The sequence below is a fragment of the Dipodomys merriami genome, unplaced genomic scaffold (genome assembly GCF_024711535.1).
Source record: "Dipodomys merriami isolate MVZ:Mamm:240054 unplaced genomic scaffold, mDipMer1.0.p SCAF_27, whole genome shotgun sequence".
Taxonomy (NCBI): Eukaryota; Metazoa; Chordata; class Mammalia; order Rodentia; family Heteromyidae; genus Dipodomys; species Dipodomys merriami.
The window spans coordinates 14841657-14864371 of NW_027204159.1; the positions used below are offsets into that span (position 1 = coordinate 14841657).

At 37.3% G+C, this 22715-nt stretch overlaps 1 protein-coding gene across 2 annotated transcripts in view; it reads right to left on the reverse strand.

Annotated features, from left to right (window-relative positions):
• Positions 1-22715, reverse strand: part of Spink1 (serine peptidase inhibitor Kazal type 1) — a 30859-nt gene that overhangs the window by 7663 nt on the left and 481 nt on the right. The window contains exons 2-4 of one of the 2 annotated variants that reach the window (XM_070036336.1): positions 21044-21075; positions 19129-19235; positions 15934-16047 (exon numbers count right to left, since the gene is read on the reverse strand). In XM_070036336.1, coding sequence (XP_069892437.1) covers positions 15987-16047; positions 19129-19235; positions 21044-21075 — 200 coding nt within the window. In that variant the 3' untranslated portion in view covers positions 15934-15986. Of the gene's footprint in view, positions 1-15933; positions 16048-19128; positions 19236-21043; positions 21076-22715 lie in introns of those variants that run through there. The other variant, XM_070036337.1, reaches the window with a different exon arrangement.

The following is a 22715-nucleotide window of genomic DNA, read 5'->3' on the forward strand; positions in this document are numbered from 1 at the left end:
GAGTTCTGCTCCTGTTTTAGGAGCCATCAGCACATTAGTTTCATCTCCAGATAGAACATAACTCTTTTGCCTAGGAAAAAAAAACTGGACAAATATTTTGCTTAGCTGTGCTCTTCAGTGCTTCCCAGAAGTATTTGAGTACCTATTCTTAGTACAATTCCCAGATAATTAAATGGTTTCTGAGTCACAGTTCAGTACTTTGGAACTTCTATTCTTTACATGGCAGATGTTTGTTCAGTGATAATGCTTATAATGGTTCATAAACTAAGTTTTAGTCATGGATATGATGATTCTAAATTTCAGTGACTTAATCAGGAGAAGAGATCATGAGCTAGGTGTCTTTGTGAACAGAACTATAATGGAGAAAAAGTGAGCAGAAAAGGGATGATAAAAATAATTTAGAAAGCTGTAGATAAAATGAGAAAAGGGTGTGTGTGTGTGTGTGTGTGTGTGTGTGTGTGTGTGTGTGCAACAGAGAGAAATAGAGAAAGAGATTGAACCAAACGATAAAATAGAATAGAAACCTCCAAGTCTTTATAGTAGTCAGATAATGCTGCTTTTCAATTGGTTTCAATGCTTTATAAAAAACATTTTCATTTAACCAAGAAGTATTCCACTTATAATATGACTCAGTGATTTAAAACCTCTTTGTATAATTCTTAAAATTTAAAAAATTATGAGTTAAAAATTTCATTCAATCCGATTAAGAAGGAGATCAGAAAAGCAATCCTATCCACAACAGCTCAAAAAAAAATTTAAGTACCTAGGAATAAATCTAGCTAAAGAGGTGAACAACCTCTGCAATGAAAAACATAAAATATGAAACCAAAGAAGACACCAGAAGATACAAAGACTTTCTATGTCCAAGCATCAGCAGAATCAATATTGCAAAAGTGGATAGGCTATAAAAGCAATCTAGAGATTCTGCTAGCAATCTAAAGCAATCCCCATCAAAAATCCACTGTTATTCTCTATAGAAATAGAAAAATAGAAATTCTTGAAAGCATAAAAATCCTATAGCCAAAGAAATCCCAAGTAAAAATGAGCAATGCTGGAGGCATCCTAATACCTGACATCAAATTCTACTATGAAGTCAGCAACAAAAGAAGCATGGTATTGGTGCAAAAAGAGAAGAAATCTATGGACTAGGATATAAGATCCATAAATAAACCCACATAGCTATAGCCCTCTGATTTTTGACAAGGGAAACAAAAATAGATGCTAGAGAAAAGATATTCTCTTTAATGAATAGTGTTGGAAAAACAGGATATCTGCATATAGAAAGCTTAATCTAGATCCCTATCTTTCATCCTGCTCAAAAAGAATTCAACATGGATCAAAGATCTAAATGTATGACTTGAAACTTTCATACTACAATAGGAAAATACATGAACACATAGGCATAGGTTATTACTTTCTAAATAAGTATTCAATTGTTCAGAATAAGAGCAAGAAATAACCAATGAGACTGCATCAAATTAAAAGCTTCTAAGGCAAATTCATCTCTGTCATTTAACTGCTTGTGAAGTAACACAAGGAAGATCATAGTATGAAGCCAGCTCATGCAAAAGTTCAAGTGACTCCTTTTTTTGGAGGGGTCAGTCCGGTTGTGGGGCCTGAACTCTGGGCCTGGGCACCGTCCCTCAGCTCTTCAGCTCAAGGCTAGTGCTCTACCACTTGAGCCACAGTGCCACTTCTGGCTTTTTTCTGTTTGCTTATGTGGTGCTGAGGAATCAACCCAGGGCCTCAGGCATGCAAGGCAAGCACTCTACCACTGAGCCACCTTCCCAGCCCAAGTGACTCCTTCTTAAGCAACATCATAAATGCAACTTTCTAGTTGCATGGGAGTCTGAGAAGGTGAGCATTTGTGTTTCCAGGCTAGTTATGATACAAAAGTCCATGAGACTCCATCTCAATGGAAGAGGCTGGATGTCATAGTACACCTGTCTTCTATGACAAGACGTGAAAAGAAGAGGATCACTGTACAAGCTGAGGCAGGAAGTGAGATGTGTGTGTGTGAGTGTGTGATGAAAAATAGGAGAGCAGGGAGGAAGGAGAATGATTGAGAAACAATAACAAAGATGGAGTGAATTAGGTCAAAGTATATTCTATTCACTTTGAAAATACCACAATGAAATTCCTTTATAAAATTAATTTATCTTAGTATAAAGTTGAGGGCTAGGAATGTATGACTGGTTCTGTCTGGTGGTGGGTACAGTGGAATAGGGTGTGTGGGTGAAAGTAGAGTGCACGTTGTTTAGCATTGCCAAGATATGGAATGAACCCAGATGCCCCCCAGTAGGTGAATGTACCAAGAAAATATGGTGTGCTATGCTTCCATCAGAAAGACTGATATTGTACCATTCATAAGGAAATTGAAAGACTTAGAATAAACTATGTTAAGTGAAGTAAGCCAGACCCAAAGAAACATAGGTTGCATGCTTTCCCTCATTTGTAGTAAGTTGAGTATTCCTGTAAGTCTACAGGTAAATACACAGGATGTGTTTAAGACACAAAATTACACCAGAACATGATAAATTAAACAGGACTTTAAACATTCACGCAGGGAGACTAAAGGAAGATTTTCTTAAAAAGAGGACCACAAAAGGCTCAATAGCTACGTACAGATGATCATATAAAAATGGTGTTTATTGAAATGAACTCCAAGAAATGGAAACAAGAATTTTTTGCTATTTTATGTTTTTTTCTCCATTGTCACTGTTTTGGATTTTGAACCTTTTGTCCTGTATGTTAGTTTATCTGTCTGGGAGCGGGTGAAGGGGAAGCACCGATGTGGTAGGACAATGCTATTCACTAGAGACTATATTGAAAATGAACTGTACAACTTATGGGAGAGGGAGGTTGGGAGGGAAAAACTGGGAGAAAATGAGGGAGTGGGTGCACTGTTCAAAAAGAAATGTACTCATTACCTGACCTACGTACCTGTAACCCCTCTACACACCACCTTTACAATAAAAATAAATTAAAAAGAAAAAGAAAGTAGAGTGCATGATAAGTGAATATGGCCAAACTATAAGCATGTATGGAAAGAGAGCCATGAAGCTTGTTAAGATTGTTCTAAGCAGTGGGGAAGATGGATGCAGGAAGGCAACAGAGGAGATGAGGTTGATCCAGGGGCCTTGTGCACATATGTGGAAATGTCACTTTGAAACAACCTGTACAGCTAATAAATACATGCGAATGAAAATGGAAAGAATGGCCAAACAGTATCTACTTCAATTATAAAATTAGTTTCTGTTCAATATGTTTTATAAACAAGTAACTTTTTTGGGGGGTCTGGTCGTGGGGCCTGAACTCTGGGCTCAAGGCTAGCGCTCTACCACTTGAGCCACAGTGCCACTTCTGGCTTTTTTCTTTTTGCTTATATGGTGCTGAGGAATCAAACCCAGGGCCTTGTGCATGCAAGGCAAGCGCTCTACCACTGAGCCACCTTCCCAGCCTCTAAACAAGTAACTTTTGTATTGGTGTTTATACCATTTCTTTACTGTTTTCATTAAATGTATATTCATTATTCCATTTTTAAGGAAACATGGCCTGAAAGATAATTCAATTTGCCTAAGATCACATAAATCTTATGTATTATGCTATACTGTTTCCCTACCTGAACTAATCAGCCCTTTTCCCAAATCATAATTCAAGTCGAGGTTAGGAAATAGTGACAAAAGATCTTGCAGCTTGTGGAAATACACACATACACATATATGAATATATATTTATATATATAGTCTTATGTATCTTATACAACATAAGTTCATATTGATCTTGGTTATTGTCAGATCTAGAAATCAGAGATCATTCTAATTATTTCAAGAAAGAAATGTGTATGAATGCAGTTACAATGACCTTAGAAATTCCAAAAGAACAAGAGCAAAGGCGATTACTCCAAAAACCCGAAGCCATTATTGAGTCTGGACTGAAGCCTGGCTATCTTTAGCACCTGCTAAAGATGCTGCCACTGATGCTGAAACTGCATCTCTGTAGCGGAGCAGGGATTCAGGGACTAGAATGCTGCTGCTGCTATAGTTAAACCTACAACACAGCAGCCAAGCCCAAGCTCAGAAGACTACCCTCCCCTGATGTTTCTGCCACTTCTTAATGCACCACCACATATAGCAGAAATAAAAAAGTGGATTTTGTCTTCCTCCCTCCTTCCCTCTTCTGTCATGCTCTACTGCCAAGGAAGCCTGGTGAATACAATTAGTCAGCTCTCATACCTGCCAGATACACGGAAAACCTACCGAAGAGTGGGAAAGAAGTTGCCACTTATGAAACAATCCAATACTTCAGGCTTTGGTAATACAATATTCACATAACCTCATTTCTAGAGTACACTTTTACTTAATATGATGAATAATTTTATATTCAAAACAAAATGTTCTCACCCTTGTTATCCTGCAATTAAAGTAGTATATTGTTAATTTAACCATCCTCCCACTTTTTATACAATAAAGGGTAGAAAAGGAAAAAAGAAGATGAATAAAAAAGAAATCATCAACCACTATGTAACTGCCAACTGTATATGTATTTGATTCAGTTTAGAATCCTGATAGGAGTGTATCCTGGATTATCTGAATGATTCCAGTGATATAATTACAAATATTCTTTCAAAGGAGAGGGAGAAGGAGATCCTACTATTAGAGATGATATGATAACAGAAGTAGAGTAATGATAAACTTCAAATATTCATGGCAGGAGCCAGAGAATACGGGTGGGCTTCTAGAGGAGGAAAAGAAACAAAGCAATGGATTTTTCCTTAGGAACCGCCCCTTCACTACTTTGACTTCCATCTATTGAAGGTCACTGTTGGGTTCAGATCTCTGGAAATTTAGATGGATTACTTGTGTTAAGTATTTTAAGGATGTAGTAATTTTTATGACAATAATTGAAAACTAATATGGCATCACTGCTATATGGAATATTACAGTGCTAACTGGGGCAATCATGATGGTTTCTATTGAAACATTTCCATGGAGAAATGGGAAATCTCATTCCACACTGGCTGTCTTATGGTGATAAGAAAGCACTTTCCCTTCCACTGTGGAAAGGGTCAGGCTAAGTGAATCCAGCACTATGCAATTGTGTGTTCCACCAGGAATTTTACACCAAAAGGGCTCAGCATCAGTGTCTGAGTTGTTGGATAGCTCCACAGCCATATAAACTCTGGTGAACCAAGCTAATGGATAATTTTCCTCCCCACTACCTTGGGAATTTTAACCTAACCTCACTGAGTAATTACTAGTATATGTGGAAAAAGAGCTTTTCCAAGGAAAGAGATTTTCTAAGATCTACACAGCATATCACCTCTCTATGGTTACTTAAACTTCTTTTGCAGTAGATACACTTGGCAGAGTGTTTATATGAAACACAATATTCTCACGTTCTTCATCTATCCTAAGAAGTTTGTGAATACACTTTTCCCCTAAATATCCTTCAAACCAATGTATCTTTTATGGAGTCCTTTCCAAATTCCTGATGAGAGATACAGCTGATTATAATCACTGACCATGAAAGATCATGAGAGTTTGAGAGTTATCTCAAAATAGTAAAAAAAAAAAAAAAAAAAAAATACTACCAGAAGTTATTATGCCTTGTAGGCTTTCTTTCTTTTTCTTTTTTTTGTCCTTAACTATTCACTATATCTAATCATTAATCCTATAGTTTTCATGCCCCAAATACATTTTAATCTATCCTTTTTCCTCAAAATCAGTACAGTAAGCAAAATTAGATCGATAGATTAGAATAACCCAATGATTATTTGTGTGATCTTGTTTGTATCAATTATTTATTCCTCATGGTTGATAGGAAAATATTTAATGTTAAAATATCATATGAATTTCCTTCTAAGATGTCAGTAACTTCATTTTATCTAGAATGAAGTCCACACTGGTTACCACAGACTACTGAGTTCATTTCATCTTTACCTCTCGTCACAGTGACAACTCTCCTCATTGCTCATTCTGCTCCCACTATTCTTCTCTCTGATTTTCTCCCACACTTCATGTTTTTGGGGGCCTTTACATCATTTGTATGTGTCAGGGATTAGGTCCCAGGACACTCTGAAGGGTTAACTTTTGATATTTAGGTTTCTGCTCACAGACTGCCTCCTTGTGGATGTACTCCTGATCAGACTATCCATTCATAGTTGCTTTGCCACCATTGTGTCAGTTTTAGTTACCTGCAGCCATTTGATCAGTCACTAAAAGCATTGTCCTTTAGTGTTGACTCAGTGAGTCTTTGGGCTCTGCAGCCATAGCATCTTCTTCCACTCTGTCCCTTCTTGCATTTGGGGGTAAGTTGGAAGGTCACTATGAAGCCAGGTACCCACAATCATCTGCAATAAATTGACTGAGTCTGAGTCTCTCTCTTGAGAGGCACAGGGCCTCTCAAGCAGACAATTGTAGCCTCCCTCATAAAACATCTATGCTTCAAGGGTGTAAGATCAGAAACAAAAAGGCTCCTTGAGGTGTTACTTGAACAATATCACCTCAGCCACATTCTTTTGTCTGAATGTGTCACAAAGGCAGACAAATTTAGATGGTGGGAAATAGGTTCTACCACTTGAGAGTTGCTGCAAATCATTTATTTATTTTTAACACCCAATGGCCCTTTTCTGGAGCTTCCTGTTCTTAACATAAGCTAAAGCTATCTTGTTAGTGTTTTTGTTTTCTTTTGCTAATGAGTGTTTCTACTTCTATTTAAGAGTAATCTCTAAGAGGAAATATCCTTCAAGCTCAGTAGTTATTGAAAACCCAGAGACTCAAAACAGTGAACAGTACTTGGCATATAGATGATTGCTATGGTGGTAGTTGAATTGATTAGTGGGTGAATGATTAAAGGAAGTCAGATCTCCTAGCTCAACAGGAAAAGCTTGTAGACTGGGTCTTACAGTGATTTAGAATGACTTATCTCGAACACTATATAGTTTCTAGACTTGTAGGCTAAGAAGAAAAGGTCACTAGTACTAGAAATGATTAAGTTACAATACCCTCTGCAGACCTTGCAGTACATTTGAAATTCTACTTTATTTTCTTATTAAAATTCTGAATAATTAATTACTGACAGCGCTTATCATTCATTGCCTGACTAGCATATATAATAATTGAGAAATGTCATTGTATTAGGCCAATGCAGCCAGTTTTTTTTCTCTGAAAAGGTCAGTTAGAAATAACTACATAAGGGCTGGGAAGGTGGCTCAGTGGTATAGTGCTTGCCTCGCATGCATGAGGCCTTGGGTTCAATTCCTCAGCACCACATAAGCAGTAAAAGCCAGAAGTGGCGCTGTGGCTCCAGTGGTAGAGCGCTCGCCTTGAGCTGAAGAGCTGAGGGACAGTGCCCAGGCCCAGAGTTCAGGCCCCATGACTGGAAAAAAGAAAGAAAGAAAGAAAGAAATACATAAGCTGGATGCTGGTACCTCATGCATGTAATCCTAGTTACTCAGGAAGCTGAGATCTGAGGATAGTGGTTCAAAGCTAGCCCAGGAAGAAATGTCTTTAAGACTCTTAACTCCAACTAATTATAAAAATAAAGCCAGAAGTTGAGATGTAGATCAAGTGGTAGAGCACCAGCCATGAGTGAAAAATTAAGAGATAGTGCCCTGGCCCACTTTTTAAGCCCCTGTACTAGAACAAAAATAACTACATATAATTTTAAGGTTAATATGTTAAGCATATAAAAATTAATAAATTACTTTTATATTTGTATTGTATCATTATTCTATATCTAGGATAGCAGAATATATCTTTTGCAACTAACTGGACTATTTTAGTTGTAAAATATATGTATTTCGTGGGTCTGGGAAAGTGGCTCAGTGGTAGAGTGCTTGCCCAGCATGCATGAGGTCCTGGGTTTGATTCCTCAGCACCACATAAACAGAAAAAGCCGGAAGTGGTGCTGTGGCTCAAGTGGTAGAGCACTAACCTTGAGCTGAAGAGCTGAGAGACAGTGCCCGAGCCCAGAGTTCAGGCCTCCACGACAGACATATGTATGTATGTATGCATATATATATATATATATATATCATTTTAATCTATGGATATATAGTATTTTGAGTATTGTACAAAAGTAACTCGAAGTTACTTATTGAAATTTAGACAATTTATTAAGGCTTCTGGAGACAAAGGTGTGGAAGAGATGTCCTCTACTCTTAAGGAACTTTACATGAGGCATATTATAGTAGTGATTTGTACATGGTAACACCAAACTCAAGGGATGAGTACTGACATTCCTTCTGTTTAAGGGGTGCATACTGACCAACTCTTTCCTTCCAAAAAGCTAGAGACAAGATCTGGTGAATGACTAATGCATACAAGAGAAATACAAGTCCTCTACCAAGTTCTCCTTTCTCTTCTGCTGCTCATTCTCCTCATGCCTTTTCCATCTCTTTTCTGCTAACAACAGAGTCAGACCCATGGATGACTCCCCTCAGGCTGGTAGAATGGAGGTGCTAGAAGGAGAGCTCCAGACTTCTTGAGACACATTTAGTCTAAGGCGCAGTCTGTGGAGACCATGACATAGGAAAAAAGTAAAACATTCACAATTTAATAATTACCATAAGACAATTCAATGAAGTGACAAAAGATTTTAATAAGTACAAAAATACATAGCCAACACACAAAAAGATTTTTAGCATCATTAATCATGTGGAGGTAGGAAGGAAGGGACAGTAGGGGGGAAAACAACGGAGGAGGCAACAATGCTCAATAAGAAATGTACTCATTATTTTGCTCAGGTAACTTTAACCCCTCTGTACAGCATTTTTACAATAAAAAACATCCAGGAAAAAAAGAAATAAAGAAATAAAAATTAAGACTATCATGAAATATCATGGGTTAAGTTTTAGTTCTTAACTGGAACTCAAAGGTACAAATCTCACAGTAGATATGTGATAAAGACAGTAGGAAATGAGAAATAAGTGTTGGGTGGAAGAAATAGAGAAGTTGGGGGAGAATGATGAAGGAAGTGACTGATCAAGAAGCACTGGACATTTAGATTGACACTTTGAATTGTAACCCCAAGAGCTGGGAATGTGGCTTAGTGGTACCTAGCATGCATGAAGCCTTAGGTTTGATTCCTCAGTACCACATAAACAGAAAAAGCCAGAAGTGGTGCTGTGGCTCAAGTGGTAGACTGCTAGCCTTGAGCAAAAGGAATTTAGAGATAGTGCCCAGGCCCTGAGTTCCAGCCCCAGGAGTGGCAAAAAATTACCTCCCTTGTACAACTTTCAGAAGTTCAAATAGAAAAATAAAATGAAAAATAAAAAATAGAACCAAGAATATAGGTTGATTGATAAAATAACTAAGTTAAAAAGTATTGATAATATCAAATATTCTTTAGCTTGTGGAACAAATAGAATTCTCATGAATTGCCTTGGAAGCCAGAAATTTCACACCAAATTAACATCATTTACAATATAACTGAGCATTTGGGCCCTTAGTGGATTTATTCAATAAAAGTAAAATATCTGTCCACAGATGTACCTATATATGAATGATTATAGCAACTTTAATCATAACAGTTGGAAAAAAATGTTTAATCAGAAGTTAGAGACAACCAATCCAAATAGCCAACAACAGTGAATGAATAAATAAATTGTAGTATCTGAATGCAGTGGAATATTTTACCAAGGAATCATAACAGTTGGAAAAAAATGTTTAATCAGAAGTTAGAGACAACCAATCCAAATAGCCAACAACAGTGAATGAATAAATAAATTGTAGTATCTGAATGCAGTGGAATATTTTACCAAGGAATTAAAAACGAAGCCACTGATGCAAATATTATAGATGAATTCCAAAGCATTATGATGTGTGAAAGAACACAAGCCCAACAGAATAGACAATATTAATTCCATCTGTATTTTGAATACCATGTGGTTTCATCAGCAACCATTTTTGTAAACACTCATGCAAGTGGGGCACTGTAGACTCACACTGTAATCCTTGCTACTCAGGGTGCTGAGATCTGAAGATCATGGTTTGAAGCCACTGGGACAGGAAAATCCATGAGACTCTTATCTCTCATTAATCATCAAAAAACAGAAAGTGGAGCTATAGCTCAGGAGGTAGAGTGTTAGCTAGTTTACCACTACTTCCAGCCCCTGAGTTCAAGCCTCAAGACTGACACACAAAACAAGTCAAAAAATCTCACTGAGCAGTATAAGTGCCAGCATTTTAATAAGAGTTGTTTCTTAAAAATATATTATGGTGATGTGATATTTCCCAGTTGAAAAGATGATTATATTGTCATCCAGTATGAAAGCTTTTACAAAATATCATTTAAATTCTCAATTTGAGCTGTTTTCCCTACAGCTTGCCCCTGGCTTCTTTTTTAAAAGTGATATATCTTCATAAAGCTAAGTAATAGCTCTTGCCCAATTTAATTTTAGAGTTTTTGAATTCTCAGATATCAGCAGGTGGCATGCGGAGAGTGCTTGAGGTTGGCCTGGTTTTATAGCTATTTGGCTTATCTGTACTGGACTCAAAAGAATGATTTCAGAGAATGTATTATCTTGATAGCTATGCTACTACTTATTATCAATAGCAAATTAGCCTTTAATCCTTGGAAAGAGAATATAGTCTGACAATACAATTTATAGGGCAGGGTCCTAGGATTTATGCTTTGTTTAAAATTATTCTTTGTTAACAATATTTTATTATCTACAGACATATTATTATCTACATTTATACATCTATATATTATCTACATGTATATTATTTATTATCTACATACATATTAGCTACTATTTAAACAATGAGAGAAAACTAAGGTTAAATTGTTGACAGTTCTAGAGATTAAGACAGTAAGAGCTTTGCCACTTTTATTATGCAGAGAATAAGCTAAGGTTTTTAGGGGTGGATTAGATAAGAGATATGGAAATATATGTGGTTTAAAAGCCAGGAAGAATTGGAGTAGAGGTGAAAGGAATACAGAATTATGATGACATGGTCAAATTGTGGTGTGGTTGTGAAAATCTAGGAGTCTGAAATGATGTCTGGCCATCTATCCCCATTTGCCAAAGAAAGAGACATGGTCAAGGATGAAGAAAGGAGATTTAAGCCTGGCACCAGTGGCTCACACCTGTAATCCTCACTACTCAGGAGACTGAGATGTGAGGATCACAGTTCGAAGCTGGCCCAGGCCGGAAAGTTCATGAGACTCTTACCTCCAATTAGTGGAGCTGTGGCTCAAAGTGGTAGAGCACTATCCTTGAGCTAAAAAGCTCAGAGACTATGTCCTTTGCCATGCAGAAGCTCTGCAATTTCATGCAATCCCATTATTCCAACCTTTCTTTGAATTGTTGTGTTTCTGGATCTCTATTAAGAAAATTTCCACCTGTGCCAAGGAGACCTAGGGTTTCTCCTATTCCATCCTGTAATGTTTTCAGGATGTCTGCTTTGACTCAGATCTTTGATCCATTTGGAGTTGATTCTGGTGCAGGGTGATATATAAGGATCTAGCTTTAGTTTTCTACAAGTAGTTAACCAATTTTGCCAGCACCATTTACTGAATAGGCTGTCTTAGTTCCCAAGATCAATAGAAAGCCCACGGATTGGGAGAAGATCTTCACTAGCCATACAACAGAGAAGGGTCTCATATCTAAAATATACCTGGAACTTAAAAAATTAAATACCCCCAAAACAAATCTTCAAAGAAACAACTGCCCAATAAATAAGTGGGCTAAAGACTTAAAGAGAAACTTCTCTAAGAGGAAAGAAGGATGGCCAATAGACACATGAAGAAATCCACAACCTCCCTGGCCATAAAAGTAATGCAAATCAAAACAACATTGAGATACCACCTCACCCCAGTTAGAATGGCAAAAATGAAGAACTCTAACAGCAACAGATGCTGGAGGGGACAGAAGGGAACCTTACTGCATTGTTGGTGGGAGTGTAAACTTGTTCAACCACTTTGGAAAGCAGTATGGAGGTTCCTCAAAAGACTCCACATAGAGCTTCCCTATGACCCAGCAATCCCACTTTTAGGCATTTACCCAAATGATCACAAACAAGACCACACTAAAGCTACCAGCACAACTATGTTTATTGCAGCATTATTTACCATAGCTAAGATATGGAACCAACCCAGATGCCCCTCAGTAGATGAATGGATCAAGAAAATGTGGTATATATACACAATGGAATTCTATGCCTCCATCAGAAAGAATGATATTGCCCCATTTGTTAGGAAATGGAAAGACTTGGAAAAAATATTAAGTGAAGTAAGCCAGGCCCAAAGAAACATAGGTCCCATGGTTTCCCTTATTTGCAATAACTAGTATATGTCTGAATCAAGCAGAAAAAGTCAGATAAGTTGATGTTAGGAGAATGAATTCCAAAATAAGTATTCAAATGTTTTTATTTTTGTTCATGCAATTGTTTCTAACATATTTATAAGATGATTTCTATGTTGCTTTGTATGTCCCTCTCCCATAGTATAACCCCTGCTTTCACTGTATTTGATGTTGTTATAATTTGTGGAGGGGAAGGGAAAAAACAAATCGTTTAGATAGGGATACAGGTGGACTCATCGCAACAATGAGATGTATAAGTCATTATGTTGAAAAATGAACTTTACAACTTTGGTGGGGGCTGGGGAAGTATGGGAAGGGATGAGAAGGGGAAACAAAGAGGAGGCAACAATGCTTGATGAGAAATGTACTCGTAATCTTGCCCATGTAACTGTAACTCCTCTGTACGGTATTCTCACAATAAAATTTTTTTTAAAAAGCTCAGAGACTACACTTAGGCCCTGAGTTCATGACCCACCACTGACAAAAAAAAAGATTTAGTACAAGACAGCTGTGAAAAGATAGCACATCGGTGCATCCTCGGTATATTTTCAGAGGCACAGACATTGGCTATAGGTTAAATATAAAGAATTGGGAAAGGGGTAAAAAAAGGTATACATAGAGAATCCCAAGTCATAAATGTATCCCTTGTCATAAGTGTGACCATTTCTCAGCCTTTGTCCTTGCAAGAGTTCTGGAGAAGTTATCACTTCATTTCTGGAACAGAGCAGGAGCAAGATGGTCTGCTTAGTTTTTTTTTTTTATTTGCTGTATTCTTTAAGGTGATAAGAAGAAAGCATTGCCTATGTGAGAAGCACTTTGCCTTCCATATGAGATGCTTAGTGAATCTGGTCTTTCCAGGTGCCTAACGTGATTGAAAAGGGACTGTGGCAGAGAATAGCTCAGACCAAAGACCACAGATACACAATAGGGGACTTCAGTTAATTCACGAGGCCCAGCAAAAGCATCTTTTTGGCTGCCTCTTAAGAGTCAGTCATTGTTTCAATGTTATTTCAATGAGGTGAGACCGGAGTCACTATCATCACTACCACTGTTGGAGAAAATTCTGCAGTTCTCACCAGATGGGGCTGTTTCTGCTTAGGAGTGCTGCCTTGGTTTCCATCATGGGGTAATTGCATCTCCTTGTTGGGGAGAGTCCTCACCATTGTTCAGGTTGGCTATGAGGCTCCTTTTTCCTTGAATCTAAGGGGTTCAAAGGTGTAGGGCAACAAAAAGATGTCCAGGCGCCTTTCCAGGAATCTTAAAAAATAGGATGGTAGAAAAGATGACAGGAGTTCAGTTACTCTTTTCATAACATTTTTAGTGATAAAGGGAGGGAGAACAAGATAAGGAAACCTTAGACTAATTAACTGTGTATTACCAGGTTTTAGATAGACACTCCTAAATTGGTTGTCATGACAACATGCATAATCAGTCAGGAATCTGACCCAAAGTAAAGGAGACAGATACAAAACAAGGCAGAGAGGCCATGGTGTTGTTCTGCATTTAGTTACTTGTGTGCCCAAATTGAAAGTCAGTGCATTTTAGAAAAAGCAGCATCTAAGTTCTTATTGAATTGTTACTGGAAGAAATAACAATTTTCTGTCATGGAAATGTTCATATAGCAGAAAACCAATTTCCTTTTAAGTGAGCTAAAAGGGTTACAAGATGAATAACATTAACTAACAAGAACAACAGCCAGTACTTCTTGAGCACTAACAATGACAGGCATTGAGATAATTGTATTAGAAAGAAATCGCTATTCCTATCCCCTTATTTCAGAGGAGGACTGAAATCCGAGAAAGTCTCTGATTTATACCAGGACATATGTTTAGAACCAGAGGTAAGCCTTGGCATTCTAAATCAGAGCCCCTTAGGTGTTATACCATACATTCTCACCAACCCCAAGTCAGCCTCTTTTTAATCCATACCCACTTCATCTACATGCTAGTGTTTGGGTCCAAGAAGAAGGTTTTAGTTTACCCTTCTTGTTCACAACGAAAAGGTGCTAGATACTAACGTCAAGCCTGGGATAGAAAGTGAAAAGGGACAGCATTTCTGTTTTCATAGTTCACATTTTCATCCCATGCATTGCTTAGCAAGATCCACTGAGTTTTGGCGGTGTTCTTTGGGGCAGCCTAATTTTCCTCATTCCTCATCACTTACGGTAGAATAAAGTTTCACATTCTTATCAGTTTCAATACTCTCCTATATTCTAAACACATTCTGTTTTGAAAATGATGTCTTTTGAAATTTAACAAGAAAACATGGACCTGGTATCCACATGCTTTCTGATGGTCAAGACAAACAGCTGAGCCAATAGAAGTAGATAAAGGATTCTGGGTTTTATGTCTGTCTTGTTTCTGCTTATAATTTTCAACTTTTTTCTTTTCTAATCTTGAAGAATGGTCCAATTAGACATGACAATTATATCCTTCAGTAATTAAATTATTATTATTATTAATATTATTTACCATGGAAATTTCCCTTAATACCAGGCTGCCCTTCAAGTGTCCTCTAGCATCTCAGGGAGCCATCTTGCAACCTTAACTAACTGTTGTTAGGGCTTGGGAGAGATGGGTCGGGATGAGTCACTTTGTAGCCTACAGCATCCTCTAGTGGTCAGAGGTGAATCACAAGGCATGTACATCCTGAACATCCCAAGGAATGAGTGAGTGCCTGATAACTGTTTTGTTTCAAAAGTGTAAGAATAGCTTGGCACTTATCATTTCTCATGTAGTCGACACTTGGCTCCCATTGTAGGAGGCTTCCTAACACATTTCAGACTGTCTTGATCATATATCCATCTCTCTAATTTGCAGAAATTGGGATTTAAAATTGCTTTTCTTTCTCATTTCCCTCCCTCTCCTCCTCCCCCTTCCTTTCCCTCTCTTATCCCTTCCTTTCCTCCCCTCCCCCTCTCACTTCCCCTCCCTCTTTCCTTCCTCCTTCTTCCTCTCCCCCACCCTCCTCCTCAGATTCCCTCACATACACTTTAAGGGACACTTCATTATTTCTACCTTCTTTGTTATCACTGCATATAAACACACACACACAAAATATCCCAAGATATTATCTAGAGTCTCTAAAGAATGAATATTCAAGGGAGGAAATTGTGGTTTCAAAGAAGTGGCATTAGACTTGAGGTTAGACCTGAGTTATAACTCTGCCACATTGTTTGCCAAGAACATAACCAGCATAATTAGACCACAGGGCTATTCAAGGACTAAATTGTATGCACTATGTCCATGTGCGCAGACAGAACTGTGCCCACTACAGCAGATACTCACTTAACTCTCACAGAAACCTAAAGGGACTGTTTCAGCCAATGGAATAAAGCAAGTGATGAATTTCTGGAGTACGAGTTTTCCAACTATTCTTTTTTGTGTTTTGGGTTTTTTTTTTTTTGGTTGTGGGGCTTGAACTCTGGGCCTGGGCACTGTCCCTCAGCTCTTCAGCTCAAGGCGAGTGCTCTACCACTTGAGCCACAGCACCACTTCTGGTTTTCTGGTGGTCAATTGGACATAAGAGCTTCAAGGACTTTCCTGCCTGAGTTTTGCCTGAGTCCTCAGTATAAACACATATGATTTTGAGGAAAAAAAAAACATATGAAAGAAACAAGGTATATTCATGTGCATTTATTCAATTATCAGGCTCCCCAGCCATCAAGGGGGCCTTAGGTTTCAAGTCTTCCGCAAGGCCCCAATTTTTGAATGAGGACAGGAACCTGGCGCTTTCTGTAGAAGAGATTGAAAAAAAAATATGAGTTTAAACTTTCCTGACAAAAAAGTGGCTGAAAGACAATGAAAAAGATCAGATTTATTTTAAATAGAGAGCATTAAGAATTTGTTCTGACTTCTCTATCTTGGTCTTATTTACTTATTCAACAAATATTTGTTGATTGCTATTATATTCACTAGGAATACATTAGGAGAGAAAAAGTACTTATGGCTTTTATAGATTGAGTGGGTGTTGTGCTAGGTCTTTGAAATTAATCTCAAATCCATTGTTGCCTCTTTTGTCCTTAGGGCTAGGGCCCTAGCTACTAAGCAGCTTTGGCTGTGGCAGTATCTGCTAGCTGTTGGACATTTCATTGTAGGAAAATGGGGATCCAAATCATAGAGGTCTCACAGAAAGGATCACCTGTCTACCTCAGTCAGTTCTAAGCATTTTCCCCTCCCTACAGATCACCTTTCCACTCTCCTCTCCCCATAGTACCTTTCTTAAATCAGTTTGTCTTCTTTTCTAAGCTAAATATTCCTGAATTCTGAAGTCATTTCTCTTAAGATTGTTTCCATACACACACACACACACACACACACACACACACACACACACACACACACACACATCATCCTTTCTTGGAATAAACCAATAGGTTTACAAAAAGTCTTCTATTTCTCTCTCAGCAGGGAACACCTGCCACTCATACATTTTTGTTTGTACATTGTCCTGACCCCCAATGATTCATTTTAAGAGATTTTTAGTTCATATTAGTTATACACAGGAAGCAAAGAAATTTAAATGCTTCTTGTCTAATGAGAATTAACATCTCAGTATCTTGTTTTCCAAATCAGTTCCATACATAAGCAGAAACATCTAACAGAGCACAGGGGCTGACCTGTTCTTTATGGCTGTGCTCTTCACAGTAATTCAACATGCTCACTGTCCACATTAGACTAAACAGAATTAAAAGCTAAGTGATATTTAAAAATTTAGTTTCTCGGTTGTCCTAACCACAGTTAAATTCTAACAGTTAGCATATTGTGGGTTAGTGGCTTGCATTAGCACAGATAGAGAGGCATTTCTCTGTGTGTGTGTGTGTGTGTGTGTGTGTGTGTGTGTGTGTGTGTGTGTATGTGTCTCTGTGTGTGACTTGTCTTGTATACAGACAGATTGGTGCAGATCAAACTTACTATTTCTTATACTCTCTCTCATGAACTTGTCTAAGCATTTCTATCATTACAAAATGTCCTGTTGGATAGTGATGTCTTACAAAAGAACTTGCCAATACAAATTTCCTAAGAAAGCATGGAAGGAATGGAGCAATACCTTAACAAATATCTTTGCCAGACACCTATAATGAAGAGGCTACCATATGTAGGACCCTGTTTAACAACAAAAGCCATCACGAAGGCTCAGAGCCTTGCTCTAGTTTCTATGCAGTGGTTTGTTTGGAACTTTTAATAGGCAATAAAAATAGATGCAGTACAGAACCTTAAGAAAAGTGTTATGTTTAGAAAAACCAAATTTGTCCCTAGACCTAAATTTTCTTAGGCAAGACCTAAATTTTCTTACAGGAAGATTGTTATATTTTCTGGGATTCAAATGTTGCTCTCTATTTACACAGATTTCAAACAATAAAACCATGATATTAAGGTAACACAGCCCTCCAGTGGTATTTTCCCAATGTTTTACTCTAAATAGTCTATCTCTTGCTCTTTTGCAATTGGAAATTTCCCACACTGAAGCTGTTCTGTCACTTCTTCCTCCCTTTGGATGGAAATAATGAAGTTTGATCTTAATGTCAACAATATAGGTCATGAGAAAAGTAACAAGTGGCATACTGCTTTTTACACATCTTTAGGATGGAAACACATTCACCAGAAAGCAGAAGGTTTGGGTTTGGAACTTTAGGACACTGAAATATATCTGGAGATGTACTTTTGCAAATCCTGGCTACAGTCTTAAGACTTTAAACAGACTCAGAGGAGGAAATTCATCCTGTGGAATGATAGAAATGTACAATTATTTGAGCCTAAGTCAACATGTTCAATATCAAATCAGTCCCAGAATAACCAAGTGTTTTCTAGAACACTTGTGGAACCTCTTTTGTTTTGATTGTCTCACAGTTTTATTAACCTGGACTATGATTTTATTCTGTGCTGCTAAAGTGTAGACCCCTGTTAAAAATTATATTCTTTTCATGAATCCTTTCTTGAATCCTTTAATAAAAAGACATTGCTATCTATGTTTTATTTTTATAATATTTTACTTATTTTTTTCTGTTGGCATCTGCTATAAGTTAAAAGAGAAGAAATTGTCTTATCTGTTCCTATGACCCTTCATAATAAGTATATGGTTGTTGAATGAGAGATAAAACTTGCAGGAAATCTATTCCTCTGGAGGTTTATTGCAGGTTCCCTTTACCCAATTATGGGCATTTCAGAAAAAAAAACCTTCATTAATTTGGCTCTCATAGCCATAAATGAACATGATGCAAATACACACATACACACATATGTATATTTGCATTTATATTTGTCACTGATAGAGCTTGAACTCAGGGCCTGAGCACTGTTCCTGGGCTTGTTTGCCCAAGTCTACCACTCTCACTTTGAGCCACAGGTCCACTAACAATTTTTAAGTGGTTATTTGGATGAAAGAGTCTCATGGGGACTTTTCTGCCCAGACTGGCTTTGATCCTTGATCCTCAGATCTCAGCCTTCTGAATACCCAGGATTACAAGCCTAAGCTAACAGAAAATATTTTTATTCATCGTATCTACCTAGTACAAATTTATGTATTTGGGGGCTTGGGCAAATATAATCATTGGTATCACAAAAATTATTTGTTAAACTTAAAGGTGTTTTATGTATACAGGACTTTAAAAATTCAAGTGATGTACTGTTTTGCTATGAAAATATGTGGTTTTTAATCAATAGTGATTTTTAGATTACATGATCCTATCAAATATAGGAAAGGTGGAAACAATTTGTGCTGTTAGCATTCTGGATTTGGCTTTAGAAAAATGAAATATGTAAAGGTTTGAAACCCGTGAATTAAAATGTATATTACATGTCAATGTTTGTACTCACCTATTTTCATCACATAACATACATTCGTTGGAATAAGTAGTTCCATCAGTGCCACAGACAGGCTGATATATCCTGGGGCAGCCAGTATTTTCTTCATTACAATTAGCCTTAAAAAAGTAATGAAACATCATTATTTTCCATTACTATCCATTCTCTGGATTCACAGCAAAATATGAAGATGGCTTTAATCTTTTTGGGGACATGACTGTAACTGTAAGAGTGGCACTGAGTATTCTAAGACAAGGGATCTGAAGTCAGGAAACCGAGTCTAAACACATTCTATGGCTGTGTGCAAGCTGTGTGAGATTGATGAATCTGCTGGCTTCCTCCCTGAATCTCAGTCACTTCAACTGTGAAGTGGGAATGATATCACCTTACCTTCTATGAGATCAGACTATCGTGGGTTGTTCATAAGACCAGTCAGATAAGGCACAAGACCACAGTTAATCCAGGCACTGACTTCTCCCAGTTCAGGTGCTTTTTGGAGCATGCTCCTCCTGATGCATTTTAATCCACTCACACTGGTCTTTCCTAAAGCAGGTGAAGTTCCTGGGTATCTCTCATTGCTGCAGTCTTTGTACTGTGCTTCCTCTATACCAATGAAAGCTAACAGTCATCAAATGACTGCTTCAAACTGTGCACTGTCCCACAGGCTTTTATGTTTTGATCTATGTAAATAAAATGTTAATGATGAACATTCAAAACTCTCACTCCTCAATAAAAATGTCAATTATTTCTTCATTGACAATTGCAATGCAAACTTTGATTATTATCATATTATTATTATGCTGATGATTACTATTTTTATTATTCCCCTCTTTTTCAAATGAAGACAATGAGGTACAAAGTGGTGAAAAACCCAAAGCCACACAGATAGTAATACCTGGATCCAGAACTTAAAGGCAGTTACTTCAAATCCTGAGCTTTAGTTTTTAATCACTTCATTCTACTACATCTCCCACCAGATATGTTTTGCTAACACTCATTTACTCTTCCTGGCTAAAAGTAACCAACACTCAGTAACCTGGGCACAGTCTCTCATCTGTCTTACTAGGTTGTGTTACTAATAGTACCAGAACTTCTTCATAACACATTACAAGTAGAATAATGTATTCACTCTTGAGTTTTATCAATTGCCTCTCTCTAGACATAAGTGCACAAAAAGAAGGCATTTCTTCCTCTGTCCTCCAAATTTATGATACTTTTTTTTTTTGGATGTGTACCCATTCTGAGGCTTGAGCTCAGGGCTTAGGTGCTGTCTCTTAGCCTTTTTACTCAATGCTGGAACACTACAATATGAGCCAAAGCTCAGCTTCTAGCTTTTTGGTGGTTTAGAAATAAGAATCTTATGGAATTTCTTTCCTGGACTGCCTTACCAATTGTAATTCTCATATCTCCTCCTCTTTAGTAGCTAGGATTAAAGGCATTAGCCACTGGTACCTAACAACTTTTGAGACAAAAAAGGGAAAACATGGAAAAATTAGATCTAATCTAAATATTTTTCCAAGGAAGCACTTATTTTACCATTTCTGTTCTTCATTATAAGTCAGAGCTGCATCTTTTATAATCAGGAGAACCTTATAACAATGTGGTCAAATGGGCTGGAGTGGAACTTGAGCGCTTAAGAAGGAAGAGCTACTTCAAGAAGATTCCACCCCAAACTCTTCATAGCTGTATGTGAAAACTCTTTTGCAGCATCAGACAACCGCATAGAATGTGTCTACACATTTGTGAACTTGACCTTCAAGATAGAAATATTAGCATGGGAGAGCTGCCTCTCACAGGTTTAACCTCCCTAGCTTTCTGACTCCTGATTGGAGGCTAAATCGAAAGGTGGCTGCTAAACTTTAGTTGTAGTGGGATCAAACAGATTTATCCTGAGAAATTAAAAAATAAAAGATAAATTTCTCTTTACCTTTCTCCCTAGGGAGTTGGCTGTAGCATTACCTAGAAAACATAAGTCAGACATGTTAAGTTGCTTCCTAAAAAGGATGAAGGCAGATATATTCATCAGCAGAAAACATTGTTTTCACAAAGACTGTGACCTGTTGGTTACCAGCTTCTACTTGCCACCTTAACTTCTACTTGTACCTTTCACTTCATCCTCTTTCATCTTGAAAAAGTTAAACAAAAATTTGATTATGTCTGATATCAGTATTTTTAGCTATTTAGAGGTTTGAGATTCGGTAAACCATTGTTTGAAGGTGGAAAATTTTGTGAGACTCCATCCTCAAAAAAACAACCAACCAAACAAAACATGGTCAAGAAGCTGGGTTGAAGATGTGGTTCACAGGTAGAACACCAGCTAAATGTGCAAGCCCTTAGAATAATCTTACGCCCTGATTTCAAATCCCCAAATCATTAAAAAGATACTAAATAGTTAAATGATGTTAAATAATTGAAATACTATGTTAGGTCAATTAAGTAGCTAGCAAATACCCTCGGAATTCTTGCTATCATTATCACAAACAGCCACTGGACTTTTGTTCACATAATTAGTGAAGACTAAGCATCTTTGTCCAGGTTTATGGATAGAGATTTGGATGATTTATATACGTAGTTGCGAAATGTTAGCAACAGCAGCAGCAACCAGACTTTCTGATGTAACTCTATCTTATATATGCAATGTTAACCATTGATTTCTTTTGCCAACTCACCACCAGTTTTTTAAGACCTTTTTCCCACAGCTACATTACACTGATTGATTACAGGTCCAAGTGCCTTTTCTGAATTTATGAATAGTCAAAATAGACATTGTATCTTCCCCAAACCAGCAGGTCTTGATGCATCAGGTAAGGGGGGAAAAAAGCAAACCCAATGGAGGAAATATAAATGATGATTAGGTTTATTTTTAGTATCAGCAGTGTCAGAGAGACCAGGGCACAGTTTTCTTTTAATTGTTGTTGTAGAATTACTTTTCTTTTGCTCAAGGCTGCACTCTACCATTGGAGCCATAGCTCTACTTCTAAATTTTTTCTGGCTAATTGGAGGTAAGAGTCTCACAGACTTTTCTGCCTGGAATGGCTTTGAACCATTATAATCAGATCTCTGCCTCTTGAGTAGCTAGAATTACAAGCAATGAGCCACTGGTACCTAGTTCCCATTGGTTTTCATAATTTATGTAAATATGAAAATTGATAAACAGGTGCTCACCAGAGATATTTATATTAATTAATATGCCTGAGGAGACAGAAACACATTTCTTCTTGTAAATATTTAACAAATACCACAAATGATATTCTTTACTTTTGTGGCAAAGTGCTGACTTGGCTCTCAGAGTATTATTCTACTAAATTAAAGATGAAGTTAAAAATGTTAATAATTTCCAATGACAAAGGAAACTGATCTCAATTCTGAGTCTTCACTATTTTCAAGATGAGATTTGGGGATTTATATAATGCCATCTATTTCAAGTAAAAAGTTTTCCCTCCAGACATTTTGCAGATGAAAAACTAAAAAAAAAATCAGACAACCTATGCCTTTTATGTGGTATAACTGACAGCCAGTTTTTTTGTCTATTTCATTGAATCTCATGAGAATTTCAATTGTGTTAATTGGCCATAAGCATTTGTAGTGATAGTAAGGTA